The sequence below is a fragment of the Zonotrichia albicollis genome, chromosome 9, assembly GCF_047830755.1.
Source record: "Zonotrichia albicollis isolate bZonAlb1 chromosome 9, bZonAlb1.hap1, whole genome shotgun sequence".
NCBI lineage: Eukaryota > Metazoa > Chordata > Aves > Passeriformes > Passerellidae > Zonotrichia > Zonotrichia albicollis.
In genome coordinates, this window is record NC_133827.1 from 20010720 (window position 1) to 20025109 (window position 14390).

At 42.7% G+C, this 14390-nt stretch overlaps 1 protein-coding gene across 2 annotated transcripts in view; it reads left to right on the plus strand.

Moving 5' to 3' along the window:
- The first annotated feature begins 1549 nt into the window (after positions 1-1549).
- Positions 1550-14390, plus strand: part of CLSTN2 (calsyntenin 2) — a 299276-nt gene continuing 286435 nt past the window's right edge. The window contains exon 1 of one of the 2 annotated variants that reach the window (XM_074546803.1): positions 1550-1879. In XM_074546803.1, coding sequence (XP_074402904.1) covers positions 1795-1879 — 85 coding nt within the window. In that variant the 5' untranslated portion in view covers positions 1550-1794. Of the gene's footprint in view, positions 1880-2044; positions 2286-14390 lie in introns of those variants that run through there. The other variant, XM_074546802.1, reaches the window with a different exon arrangement.

The following is a 14390-nucleotide window of genomic DNA, read 5'->3' on the forward strand; positions in this document are numbered from 1 at the left end:
ACAACATCTGCCTTGCAAACCTGCGCTCTACATCCCACCACCAAATCAGTTTTATTTGGGATTGTTAATAACAGGCATATACTAAAAATGCAATATTTTCCAATTTTAGCTCCCTCAAAGTCTTGCTGGTTGCCTGTAGGAAAATACCTTCTTCTGAATGATGATGCTGTGTTTATATTTATATATATTGCCGAGTGTTAGGTCGTATTTCTCACCTTTCACAAAGTGGGATGTTGTGTTAAAAAATGATGATGCTGTTTGCCACTTTATTTATTTATTTATTTATTTATTTACTTATAAATTAACAGACCTATAGATTTAAAGCTTTTTAAAAGAAGTGAATGGTGGCAAAAATTTTATTTTTCTGGCATTCAAAGTTACTTTACTTCTGATTTTCCCTGTTTGTTCTATACACTATTATACTCAAGCTCACAATAGAGATTACAGGAAAGCAGATTCCATAACTAATTAGACAAGCAGCCAAAAAAGAACTTTAGAAGTTTGTCCCAACAGTTTTGATTTGGACTTTATTTTTTGTCTGAATGCTGTATAACAGTAAATGTGTATTTCCATCTGTCTTCTTTAGCAGATGAAGTGTTGCATCTCTGGTTTGGAAAAGGGCTTGTGTTCTTCTCTTTGTATCCCATCCCAATTTTTCTATGTGTGTGGACAGGAGGAGGAGGAGAGAATCCTGCATTCCATCCACTCAATGCAGTTTGCTGAATGATTCATGCTTCTAACATCACATATAGGGAAAAATAATGGAGAGGAATAGTGATAGAGAACCTAAACGATTTTATACAATGACTGTGTTGTCTGTGATGCCAAAGTTACAGAGCACTCTGTGGGACAGCCCTGGGGTTGCCGCCAGGTAGGAGGTGCTCAGGGAACATTTCAGGAGAGCATCCTGACACTGCTCTGTCAGAATGACCACGCTCCCACAGCCCAGCGACCAACAAGGATTCCTTGGAGTGGTGATTCTGTTGGAAGTACTGGCTTTTCCAGAGTCAGGTGGCTTTCTTTGATAAGCAATTTATGGGACAGAGCGCAGATGAGGGAGCATTCGAAGCAGGGAGGGAGCTTTGAAGGGTACAATAATTCCTTGTGGCTCTCACAGTTTATGTGGAGTTTGCAGTGTAATGTGTAATCTTAATTTGTAATCTTTGTGCATCGCGTCAAGCCTTGCCAGGGCAGTCTCTGTGTCTCAGGTTTGTCCGTTCCTCGTTCATTTCTTCCCTTTACCAAAACCTTTGTGATTTGTCCTTTTCCTCCAACAAAACCATTTCACGTCCAACCCACCTTGGGTTTTCCAAGGTCTTCTGTTTCCCTTCAACTTTACTGAATTATTTTATCTTTTCTCCTCCGTTCCTTTCTTCCAGCCGCCGCCTTTGTGTCTCCCTTTCCCGGTGCCCTCTGCATCCTTCACCAAAACCTCGCTTTCCTCCTCTCCGTCCCCTCTCCACCGCTTTGCCGTGTCCTTGCTGCCGGCTTGCCGCGGGCTGCGGTGCCACCTGCGGGGCTGCGGGGACACCTGAGGGGACACCTACGGGGCTGCGGTGCCACCTGCGCGGGCAGGTGCGGTGCCGGCCCCGGCCGCTGCCCCGGCTCATGAATATTCGGGCCTGCCCTCGCCGTGACGTCGCCGCGGTCCCGGGCGGGGGCCGGAGCCGCCCCGGCGCTGGCAGCGAGGGCGAGTGACGGCGCGGCGGCAGCAGCCTCCGCCCGCCGGCTCGCCCGCAGCGCAGCGCACACAGCCGGGCCGGGCCGGGCCGGCGGCCGCCACCAGCGCCGGGGATGCGGAGGCGCCGCTGCTGCTGCTGGGGCCCGGCGGCGCTGCTGCTGCTCCCGCTGGGGCTGGGCAGCCTGCTCGCCGCCAAAGGCAGGTACCGGGGCGCGGGCCGGGCGCGGCTTCTCGGGCGGAGCGGGGCTGAGCGGGGCAGAGCTACCGCTGCCCTCAGGGAGGGCACAAAGTTAGGGCGGGGGTCTCGGCTCGGTGCCCGCAGCTCAGCGGGCGCGGCTGTCCCGGGGCCGGGCGGGAGGCGCCGCTGCCGCCGCCGCGATGCTGCGGGTACGGGCCGGGGCTGGGCTGAGGGGAAGCGCCGGAGCTGCCCAGGCCGGGAGCGCAGGAAGGAGAAGCGCTGTGCTCCCCCAGGCCGGGCTGGGACTGCCCGCCGTGCCGCAGGTGCATCGGGGCTCTCGCTGTTCCGCGGGGCTCTCCCTGATCCGCAGCGCTCCCATCTCCCTCTCAGCCAGCCGTGCCCCTGCCGACAGCTCCGGTCGCTCAGGTGTTCGGAGATTTCTTGCCTCTGTTTGTTTTCTTTTCCCTCGCCGTGTTTCCATGCGGTTTAGGACTGGCTTTGGAGCCCCCAAGTTTTAGAAACTTAGTTTTGAGAACTCTGTCTCAGTGTTTTTTAATATTCTTTTCAAACGTTACACTTGCTCTTATTTTTGTATGGGGCTTTGGTGGTTTATTTCATTTGTAAGCATGTGTGTGAGAGAGAAGAGAAAAACTTCAGTGTTTGTTTGGCGTTTGTTTTCTTCGCAAAACCCCAATCAACTGCTTGAGCCGTAACTTTGTGAGAAAATTGATTTTTTTCCAGCAAATGTTACTTGACTTTGTTTACATGTACGTGTACGAATAGCAGAAAGTGACTGTAGGAAATTAATTGCTCCTTCTGTTACTGACCCAACGTGCCTTGGTGTCCTGGTGGGAATGCCGTGTTTTCTGGGCAGATTAACATACAACGCGTAACATTTCGATGGAGGGGAGTTACTTTCCTTCTCTTTACTTTCTAATGTAATTCAAGGTAATTGTCTCCTTTAAAAGGACCTTTTCCTTAGACAAGCGTGGGAGGTTTTATTTTGTGGGAGATGTCTTTTAACCTGCCGGCAGCTCATCAGACAAAACGGGGTCGGTCTCGCTGTGCCTTTGACCACTGGAGGGCTGCAGAGAACATTTTTGGATAGCAGAAGCCACAAGCTTCCAGTAGTTGGTGGTTAAAAATAGGCATTTTAATGTTATTTATATTGATATTCGAGTGCTGAAGTTTTTACTCATTACTTTATATACCTTGTTTGTAAATATTGGGTATTTTCAAAGGCTATAAGGCAGTGCTAATAAATGAGGTAAGATATCTTGGTGCTGTATGCAGTTAATATCTGAAATGCTTTTTCTTCCTCCACCTGGTCGGTAGAGGGAAGGAAAAAAGGGTTTATTTTAGCAAGAACCTCGTGCTGCTTTCTACTTGCTCTCTGTTTTTCTATGGTAAGGAAGTTTTAAGTTAAAAAACATTTTATGGGTATCTCGTGCACACAATTGCAAAGCTTGGTGCTGTAACCACAACCTGGACTTGTGGTCTGAAGGTGCATTCTGGTGGGAGATGGATGTAGGATGCAGGAGGTGTGTGCAAAGCTCCCCACGTGCCCTGAGCATCCTGTTATTTATAAGATCAAATACAACCAAAGATAATGATTTCAATTCTCATCTTACCTCATCTATTTCACTGTGCTCTGCTGCTTCTCATTTTAAAAACAAAACCAAGCCCCCTCCACCCCCTCTCCTTTTCCCCAAATGTTTGTGAGGAAGGGGAGAAAGATTACGGGAGCAGTTCTGGTTCTCACTTTTCACTCAGTAGAAAATAACAATTTCTTTCACTTAATTGTTCACTCTGAATAGAAAGGGGAACCTACCCTGCCCCCAAAAAAACAAACTCCCCAAAGTTTTTCTGAGGAAAAAGAAATAATGAGGCAACATCAGAGTGTTTAGAAGGTTTTTAGTTACAGAACTTAATGTGTGTAATAAATATGCATACACAATTTGTTAGCTTTGCAGCAGATTGTTCACACTGAGATGTCTATCATAGGGTACAATAAAAATCACCATTTTGGACAGATAAATGTTTGCTTTTAAGTATTTCCAAATAGCTTTGCTCCATAAGACAGAGAGGCACACTTTCTGGTTTACTGGAATTGCATTAATGATGTCTGGAAATTTTGTGAACTGTCTCTTGTTGTCTTCAGTTATGGAAAATAGAATATGCTGAAGGATAAGGTTTGGGTTTTTCCCCCATCATATTCAAAATTCATAGGTCCATGTGGTCACAGACAGGGAGTATTACAACCTGCAGCACTTTTTGTTTCCCTAAATCTCTATGTAATGCTTACCTCTTAAGTAATTTATTACCTTATTCTAGTATGTACTGCTAAACTACTCAGTGAAGTCCTAAAAGGGCTGTCATATCCAAATTTCTTGTAAGACCCAATTAATTAGCCTCTTAACTGTTACTGTCTTTGAACTTCATCATTACCATAAACAACATTTTAGTCTTCATTTTTAAGTATGGCCAAAAGCCACTCAATGAATAACTAAGCCTCTCAATTAATAACTAAGCCCTCAATGATCTGAATAACTAAGAATATTTGATCCCAGTTAAATTAATTACATGGGCAAAACCTGAAGTCTCAGCCACTGCAGACATTTCCAAATCAGTGGAACATTCAGTCCCTGTTGGCAGGTCTGTGATGGGAGTGCATCAGATCTGACTCTCAGAAACAGCTGACCCAGGGAGACAGAGCCAGCGATTTCTGTGTGAGGGAAACCTTACAGCCGGGGGGAAGGACAGTGAGGAAAGAGGCTTTGAGAACACACTGGACAGATCCTGGAGTCTGAAATTTTCTGCATCACTCAGTGTTTCCTTGTATTCCTTTCTATCGTAAATAATAATGAAATACTTCTCATTATCAGTTCATAGGAGACATTAAAAAAAACAAAAGAGCCTTCTTTCCAACCTCATTCAAAATACATCAGGAGCAATGTTTGGCAAGTGTTAAAGTGAGAAGATGGGAGGTGAAGCAACTGTGCTCTCTTTTGCTGGTGCTTCCAGTAGCTCACCAATAAACCCCAATAAAGACATGTAAATGATTTCATCTTTCTGTTTCTTTTCATCAATAAATGGAGTTAGGAATCCTTTTTTTTCTAGAGTGTTTTGATTGAAAAGCAGTTCATGAAGACTGACTCTGGTGTCTCACAGGATAAAAGATTCGTCTGATTATGAAGTCTGGGTGTCAAGATAATGAAATGATTTAGAGATCTCAAAAGACAGAAGTCAGTATTTGATAGCAGCTTTAGTATTCAGGTATTTCAGCATAGAAGACTGACAACTATATTTAAATTGTCATTATGAAGTTAGAGAATGTTTGCCAGTCAGAATCACATTGTTACCAATTTTAATTGCATTACTTGGAAGACTACCAAGACTGGGAACTTAGGAGATTCCAAAGCATATTTTAATTGTAAGCAGTGTGTGTGCCACTTAAAGAACACCCTCCTAGGTGTGTTTTTGTCACCTCTCATTAAGTGGCTTGTGAGCAGTCAGAGCCGGATCCTATTTTTCCCCTTTGAAGTGACTGGTTTTGAACTGGGAGGGTTGTATCTGTATCTGGACATGCTTTCCCCTGCCCAAATTCCACACTGGAAAGGTGTAATGGGACGGGGGTGGGCCAGAGACAGAGATGACCACACACCCAATGTCCATGTAGCAACACAGAGCATTTCTTGTCCTTGAGCTAGCTGTTCTTGTATGCCTAATGATTTTTAGGGCATCTAGCTTCTCTCTTTAAAGGAGCCACTATGGTATCCACAGAGGGTGACTACTAAGCCATTTCAGAGCTGGTGTGGGACACTTTACACCCTTCAACACAGTGGCCCCTGTTAGAAATCCATCCCCACCTGGACATCCCATGCAGGCAAAACATCCCTCCCGCACAGGTTAAGAGGTGCATGTACCAGTGATGTAAGGCCAGATTGTAGCTGCTTGGCCCTCAGGATTTTTGATCAACACAGGACTGGTGCTCAGGCTGTGTGGGCCCTCGGAGGCCAGCAGTGGCAGATCCCACAGGTGTAGTAGGCCATGCGTTGGCAGATCCCACAGGTGTAGTAGGCCATGTGTTGGCAGATCCCACAGGTGTAGTAGGCCATGATGGAGGCCAGCAGTGGCAGATCCCACAGGTGTAGTAGGCCATGATGGAAGCCATGTGTTGGCAGATCTCACAGGTGTAGTAGGCCATGATGGAGGCCATGATGGTGATGTCTGCCCCTCTGTGCATCATCCCACTGACCTATATCTGTGAAGGCTTTGCCTCAGGCACTGCAACAGTAGAAACCATGTTAGATCTTTGATCTCCTTCAACCTGAGTGCAGTTCAGCTGGGGCTGTCCTGTTGATTTGAAACCTTGGTCTTCTCGCTCCCTAGAATCTGCTTTGGAGGCACAGGACTTTAAAGGGATGAATTGAGGAATTCTGGTTTTTTCAGGGATAGTCATGGGTGGAGTAGGGGTGAAAATCAATGCCTGTATTTGTCTGGTAAAATCTGCATCCAACAACAGCAGGGTACCCAATGATATTTTGCATTGTGGCACGGGACCTTCCAATTAACAGTGCACTCAATCCTTTCCCAATAGGCCCCCAAGCCTTGAGAGGGACCTTATGTACCTTTGAGGTGCTTATGGTTATTGCAGTGGAGGAGGACACATCCATTCCAGCTGCTCCTCAAGTTTTCCCTGTGAGCTGATCACATAAGCTTGTACTGGAGGGTGGGAATTACTTGTGTCCGCACACATTCCCCTTTCACGTTCAGTTTCTTGTTTCCCTAGTTCTTGAGAAATTGATCATTAGCATGAGATTTGGACCTGCATACCTTGGTCATATGTGCGGTCCTTCCACATCAGCTGCAGCTTGCATTTGATCCCTTCTGTCCTTGAAGCATTCTCCGTGGAAAGGACTTTTGGGGACAATTTGCTCCCAGGTGCAAATGTACTCTGTCAAGAAGGTTAATGACTGGGATCCAACCATTTAAAATGTGCAAGTGTCGATTTCTAAAGTGCACTTTAAGACAGTACACTCTAAATGCCTTCAAATTCTTTGCAGTGTGCATTTCAATAAAAATGGATGTGTTGATTGGTTACACGTATAAGAGCAAGGGAGTGAGTTACCTCGAGTAAGTTGATAGAACATTATGCATTATAATATGGCATCAAAGTTCAAGTGGCTTCTTGATAAAATTAGCCTAAAGGCTCTGGATGTACATCAATTAATTTGGTACTTGTTGTTCTCAATAAGTGATTTAAAAAAAAATTTAAAATCAGCATTTAAGACATATTTAATCTAAGTGGGTTTTACCCCAAATCCTGCTTGATGTGGAAGATGGATGATTCTTAAAATCCATCTTTTAAGAAATTATTTGGGTTTGTGTAAATCTCTTGTGGTGCTTGGTGGTGCAGTATCCCTGATGCTGCTGGCTTTGTGATACAGGTTGGGTGTGTACAAGATGTTCAAGCTTGGCAACAATTAAAGGGATTGGAAAATTGCTTCAGGGTTTTTGGGGCCCTTATGGGCCTGAGTATCCTCAAGATACAGAATGTGAGTTGACCAATAGATTGTTGAAGAGTATTGGGTTAGGAAAGATGATTTTTGCAGTTTACCTAAAAACACATTTTGGAATAGAAGTGTATGTGCTGAATTGCAATTCATTTTAATGTGGCTTCTCTCAGTATTGATTTTAAAGATGGCTCTGCATGGATTTGCAGTTTTCCAGCAGTTAATGCTGTTATTTAGATGTTTGGTTTTTGTATGTGTAATCTTGACCCTCGTTAAATCAATGTGAGATTTGCAGTGTATCTTGGTAAAATCGGAGTTTCATCCTTTGTGTGTTTTCCTATAAATGTAAACACTTATTTCAAAGCTTTAATATTGTTCTGCTAATAGTTGCCTTTATCCAAACAGGAGGAGTGTTTGATTTATCTTTCCTTTTACATCTTCCTGTGGTATAACTGCTTTCATTGAGCCAATAAAACCATTCTTGGTTGATTTTGTTTGGTTGGTTTGGGTTTTTTGTTTGCTTGTTTGGGTGTGTTTTTTGTCCTTTTCAAAGCACTTTTTATTCAACCTGAAGCTACCAAGTGAAGTGTTGGCCAGAATTGTTTCCTGCAGGTTTAAGTGTGGTTATTTTTCCCTGTGCTGCCAGTGTTGAAGCAGGCTGTTTGCTCCCTGTCTGTATTCCAGCCCCATGACTCCTGTCTCGTACCGGGTTAAACACTGGCAGTGCAAGCAGTGCTGCACTCTCACAAAGTTTCATTCGTGCTCGTTTTGTGGAGCTGTTTCTTGTTGCTGTTATAAATCAGAACAATCACTTGAAGTTGCATATCCCAAATATGGATAGTGCTTGGCTGTTTTCTAATAGCAGTGATTAAGAATGACATTTAATTTACTATTACTGTACTTAGCGTGTCTTAGGACAGTTAAAATGAAGTGGAACACCTTTTATTTCATTTGATGAAAATTGCAATCAAATACAAATATTAAGATTCTGCTTTTTGATCAGCATTCATCTGTCACTCACTTGCTAGCAGACTGTAGTAAGTAAAGTAGGTGAGAAAAATAAACTCTGCTCATTTTGGGACTGATCTCCTAATTTTTTCTTGTGTAGATTCTCTTCCTACTGTATCAACACTGTGTATGTGTTTTTATATATACTGCATGTGTCTCATCATTATCAGCAACAATGATTTCATGATTTTTCAGACACTTGGGTTTTCTCTTCCAAGCTTCTGAAATAAGCAACAAAGAAAATTTAGTCTTTTATCCTTTAAAAAAAAATAAATAAACCCTACCTTGAATGTGAGGGAGAAGCCCAAAGGTCAGGCAGGCAAATCACAAAAAGTGACAAAGGAAGTAATGAGGGTTTCCCTCATAACTTGGTGGGTCATTTTTGTCTCACACCTGGCTCTTGGAAATGCAATCCAAGCGTGACTGTGGCTGGAAATTATTACACCCCTTGCCTGTACCAGGCTGCACATTTGCAGTAATTGGGTTGAATTTTTTGGTTGTGAGAGGAGCTGGTAAAATATGAGTTGGTGGAACTAAGTTAAAATAATTTGTGAACTCTCTCTCACAATTTACTGTGTGATAGATACTGTTGGTTTCAGATATTTGGTTTGGAGTTAGTTTCACAAAGGTTACTGGCACGGGTCAGTCTGAGACAGAATGCATTGGCAGGTATATTTGAGGCATTTCTGAAAAAGCTGTACAGCAATCGTGTTTGAAGGGTGATTTTCCCTTTTCCTTAGGAAAGCTACTTTAAAAATTCCTGAGCTATAGCTGAACAGATGGTATTTGCCATTATTGTCAGGCTTAGATCTTAAAAGTTCATTTTTTTCTTCCTTAGTTAACAGAATTTTAAATTTGTGTTGAAAAAGGAAAGCCAGAAAGATGTTAAATGTCTGATTTATACTGAACTGCCTTAAAAAGTCAGCCTTTTGATGGTGGTCTTTAAACCTGGCAAACCTGGACTCAAACTCTTGCTTTGGTGTCATAAAGGGAAAAGCATTGGCTACTGAAGCCAGTTGTAGTTGGTCTCTGTTTTTTCTTTCTCACAAAAAGCATAGACTGTATAAAATTATAAATGTAATTATTTCAGTGTTCTTCTGAAGCGAAAGGCACAAGATTAGGCAGAGTTATTGAGATGAAATAATTTGAAGATAAATATTTTGAGGTTTATTTTGGGAAACTAAAATAATTTCCTTTTTTTGCTCCCTCTGCACTCCTCCTTTAATGGTGGTCTTTGGTGTCATGGGATCTGTGGGACTGTTCCAATGGCTGCAAAAAATAATCGAGAAAAACACATCTATTTTCAGTAGGCTTGTATTACCATTCAGCTGTCCATCTAAATTTGTAGGGATTCACAAATCAAAAGGAGCTGGAGCTGCTTGAGAAGATCAGCAAAAATATCTGAGAGAGGGTATTTTTGGTGGAAACAACATGACCTCAAAAAATGTCAGGCTGTTTGTTGGATGCTTGACTTTCTAATAATAAAAAATGTTAAGATATTTTTGTCCAATGCGTTTTCTTTTTAATAACTTAAAATCTGTGTAGATTTGACTGTAATGCCTTTGGTTAGAAAGTACTTCAGTTTGAGACGTCTTAAAGGAGGTAGTTGCCTTCTAAGTTCAGGGGAATATTTAATTTTTCTCCCCTCCATTCTACAAAATACAAACTTGTCTTGTTTTCCAGTCTCAAAGAGTATATATTCTTTAATGTACAGTGGAATTTACTAGGGCATAAATCCTAAAATGCTGTAATGATTTCTTAAACTCTCAGTTTGAATGAGAAGAGCTAAATCCATGCATGATTTGGCTTAACCTTCTTTGCAAATACTTGAACCTGAACAATAGAAATGCTTTCTGTACAGAGTGAGGCTGTGTACTTATTCTGCACAATAGAGAGCATTTATTTACAGCAAGATCAACAGAGGAGGAAAAGCAGTTTCATGTTTTAAAAGGAAAGCAGTTGGCAAATCAAATTTTGAGGTTTTGAGGCTTCAGTGCTTTCAGCACTGCAAACCCAATGGAGGAACACAAGCTCTGAATCACGAGCCTTCTCCAAAGAATTCAGATTGATGGGAAAACGTTGAAATTCTGTAAACTTTTGGGTGTGCGGCCTTGACTGTGTTTCAGGAAGCAGTTCTCATTGAGACCACAAATTCTAAAAATAAGTTAGGGCAAGGGAATAAGGTCTGTTATAGAAATTTAATTATAGACCAGCTTCCATCTCTTTGGAAGCTAATAAAACCCAATATATTTTTGCAAGACTTGCCGATATTGGCAGATTAGTGGATTGAAGGGTAAACTGGGACATAGCAGGAAAATTAATTTTAGTCTGTGTTTAAGTTCACTTTCTACACTAAAATACCTTCTACAAAGTGCTGACTGTACCATAATTGTAAAGGAATTTTGACATTTTTTGAGTTTATCCTTGCAAAATGTTTCCTGGGTATCTTTTTGCAGATCTTATCTAACCCAGTTCTTTTAGGCTGAATGCACATCAGAGAATTATTTTATATTCCACATAAGCAATTACTCTGATGTAATTTATGACCTGCTGACCTTTTCACTTTTCTGCTGCAATGATTATAATGAGTGTGTTGAACACGGAGGAAATTGAAGGCCAAACACACAGGGGAGTTGAATCACCTAGGAGCTGGAGAAATCTGTGGGCAGGGAGCTGATTGCAGCCTTTTCCTGGGGATAATGTGCAGATCTCTTTCTCAGCTATTGTTGCAAGCACAGGAGGAGAAACTTGATGATGGGGATCGAGGCGAGCAAGGAAATACACAGTGGGAACTCCTGGAAAAGCAGTGGGATGCTACTTAAAGATTATTCTGCATAGTTCTGGGCAGCACGAACAGCTGTGTCACTCCCTTTTCACTAGGGAGGGAAGGGACAGGAGCCTGTGGGACATCATGAACTACTCTTGGTTTGTTCTCTGCCTCATAAAAGATGAATTACTTATAAGGCTCCAGAGGCTGGGGGACTGAACTGAAGAGCTCTGGTTACAGAAAAACAGTGTTTTGTTTTTTTTTTCCTGGTTGGCTTGTAATACTTCAGCTGGTTTCATGTTTTTTTATTACGAGTTAAATTTCAAGTCTCAGATCTAAATGTAAAATTTAGTAAGATCTCTGTAAACTTGGCAATATTTTTGTGATGCATATTGTTATAAATGATCAGCCAGAAATCCAAATTAATAAATGTAAAAGATGTTATTTTCGTGACCAAAATACAGTCCTCAAAACCCACAGCCAATGAGAGAGCGTTGAGATCAGCACAGGGTGAACCTGGATCTGACCTCTATTGCATCAGATCCCCCTCTGTTCGCCAGTGCCATTTCCAGCAGGGCTGTTTCATACAAATTTTTATGCCTGATGCAGAGGTGCCCAGATTTCTTTTGTAACCCTGAATATGTATGAGAGTTTCTGTCGGAACTCAGTGCATCTCTCTGGGTGCCCAGAGCTGCCAGGACCCTGCCAGGGGGCTCAGAGACCCTGGCACAGAGCCCAGAACACCTGTGGGGTTGATTATGACCTGTGGAGCAAATTACAGCTTTGTATGAGGACCTGAAAGGCACAGAAGTTTAAGTAGTGTAATGATAAAATCATCACTGGGTGAAAAGGTAGATTTTGGGGTTTTTAGAATGGGGGTTTTGGGGACAAGATGGAGGGACTTGGGCATGTCCTTTCTTCTTGTCTACCCTCCATCTTCTGCTGTGATGTTGGCACTTTGGGATTGGTTTAGAGTAGAAGCTCACTGTCTGACACAGGTGATAGGGATTGGAAAGTAATGGCAAACATGTTAGCTGTAGTTTGCAGTATAAAGAGATAACACCACCCTGGGGGCAGGCAGAGTGCCTGGGACTGTCCTGCGGAGCAGACCTTGGCAGGACAGGAGAAAAATTTTTACAGGCAAGATCCAATAAACAACTCTGAGACCGAGAACTGAAGAGCTGTGACTCATTCTCCGAACGTGCGGGCTGAAACAGACTGTTCACGTGTCTCGGGGCTGCAATAAACTGCAACCTCCCGAGAAGTTTCTTTCACTGTGCAGGGCTGGACAATCGCTGTTTCCTGAGCAGTGGCAGGCCCTGATCATGTCAGGGGAAGTTGTATATTCAGATGTATGATGATGATATTCAGATGATCCTTGACGACTTCGGTTATCTAGATGGATGGTATCAGTTGACCAATGATCACCCTTGGGTGTCTCTTGATGGGCCCAGAGGAAGTGGATCTGGGCATTGTTCTCCTGTTGCCTTCAGGAATTTTGAAATTCCAAAGGAGTTATCTGTCCCTGGGCTGCCTGTGGTCAGAGACTTGTTGGATTTTACAATTTTTATAATATATGTTTTCTTCTTAAGCGTGAATTACTTTATAACATATCAGTGTATGTCACAGACATTTTTTATCAAAAATCCTTTCCTTAGGATTTTTTTTTCTCCTGAGAAGCTGAGAGGTCTCAGGAAAAAAATGTAAACAATGATTATCTGCTGCTGTGGAATGCAACAGGTGCATCTGTGATTGGCCCATGTTGGTTGTTTCTAATTAATGGTCAATCACAGTCAGCTGGCTTGGAGTCTGTCCGAGCCACAAGCCTTTGTTATCATTCTTTTCTATACTTAGCCTAGCCTTCTGATCAACCTTTTCTTCTATTCTTTTAGTATAGTTTTAATATAATATATATAATAAAATAATAAAACAAGCCTTCTGAAACATGGAGTCACATCCTCGTCTCTTCCCTCATCCTCAGATCCCTGTGAACACTGTCACAAGTGTATGTAGTCAGTCTGTCAAAATTCAGCACTCTCTGGTCTCTGAGATATCTGAAAAGTAGAAAAAAAAATGAAATAGAACCTGTATGCTTTCACATTCTTAGGCATGTAGAAATTAATGTCTTCTGTGTTAGGGCTTTGCTCCTAACTTAGTGGTGGTTGTTGTTGTTGCAGGGAGTTGATCTAAACGTAGAAGAACTACAGATAGTTAATTTCTGTAGTAATAAGTGCTGTTCCACTTGGTGTCCCCATTATTGAGTGGAACTGATTGCCAGCCTGTTACTGTGTTCACAGGGGTCTTAGGATGAGGGAAGAGACGAGGATCTGACTCCATGTTTCAGAAGGCTTGATTTATTATTTCATTATATATATTATATTAAAACTATACTAAAAGAAGACAGGATTTCATCAGAAGGCCAGCTAAGAATAGAAAAAGAATGGATAACAAAGGTTTGTGGCGAGAGTCCGAGCCAGCTGACTGTGATTGGCCGCTAATTAGAAACAACCACATGAGACCAATCCCAGATGCACCTGTTGCATTCCACAGCAGCAGATAACCATTGTTTACATTTTGTTCCTGAGGCCTCTGAGCTTCTCAGGAGGAAAAATCCTAAGGAAAGGATTTTTCATAAAAGATGTCTGTGACACCAGCAGCTTTGTCTGACCCATCAGGTGGGGAACTCGCTTTGGCTAAACTTTGGAGTGCAGCAAATTTGAGAGTGACTCCTGCCCTTCAAAGGGAAGGTTCTTTGTAGCATTTCCAAAATACCTGTCTCAGAACAACAATTGCTTCTGCCTTGCGAGGATCATGAGTTCCCCCGTGGTCCTCAAAAAATAAGGGCTGCTCAAATTGCTCAATGCTGTAGCATCCTGTGCTCTCACTGCTGTTTTTTCTCCATGGTGGGGAGTGCTCATGATCCCACTGCAGAAGGAGAATGGAGATGTCATTGCCAGCTTACAGATCCAAACGGGCTGAGTGACAGTGTGACCCTGAAAAGCTGCTGCACTCTTCACTGCAGTGATTTGGCTGGAGACACTTTGGCTGCAGGGGAATTTCCATGCTGTACCTATCTAACAAAAATCAAAGAAAAAGTGTGTGCTGGTTTTACTGAAGTGTTATTCTGAAGCATTCTTGTATTTCAGTGGCACATCAGCTCAAATGGAAATCAGTGGCGCGTTTTCCTAACTATGGGGAAGCTCGGTCATTCCCTGTGTGCAGGCCCCTGGTAATCTGCAA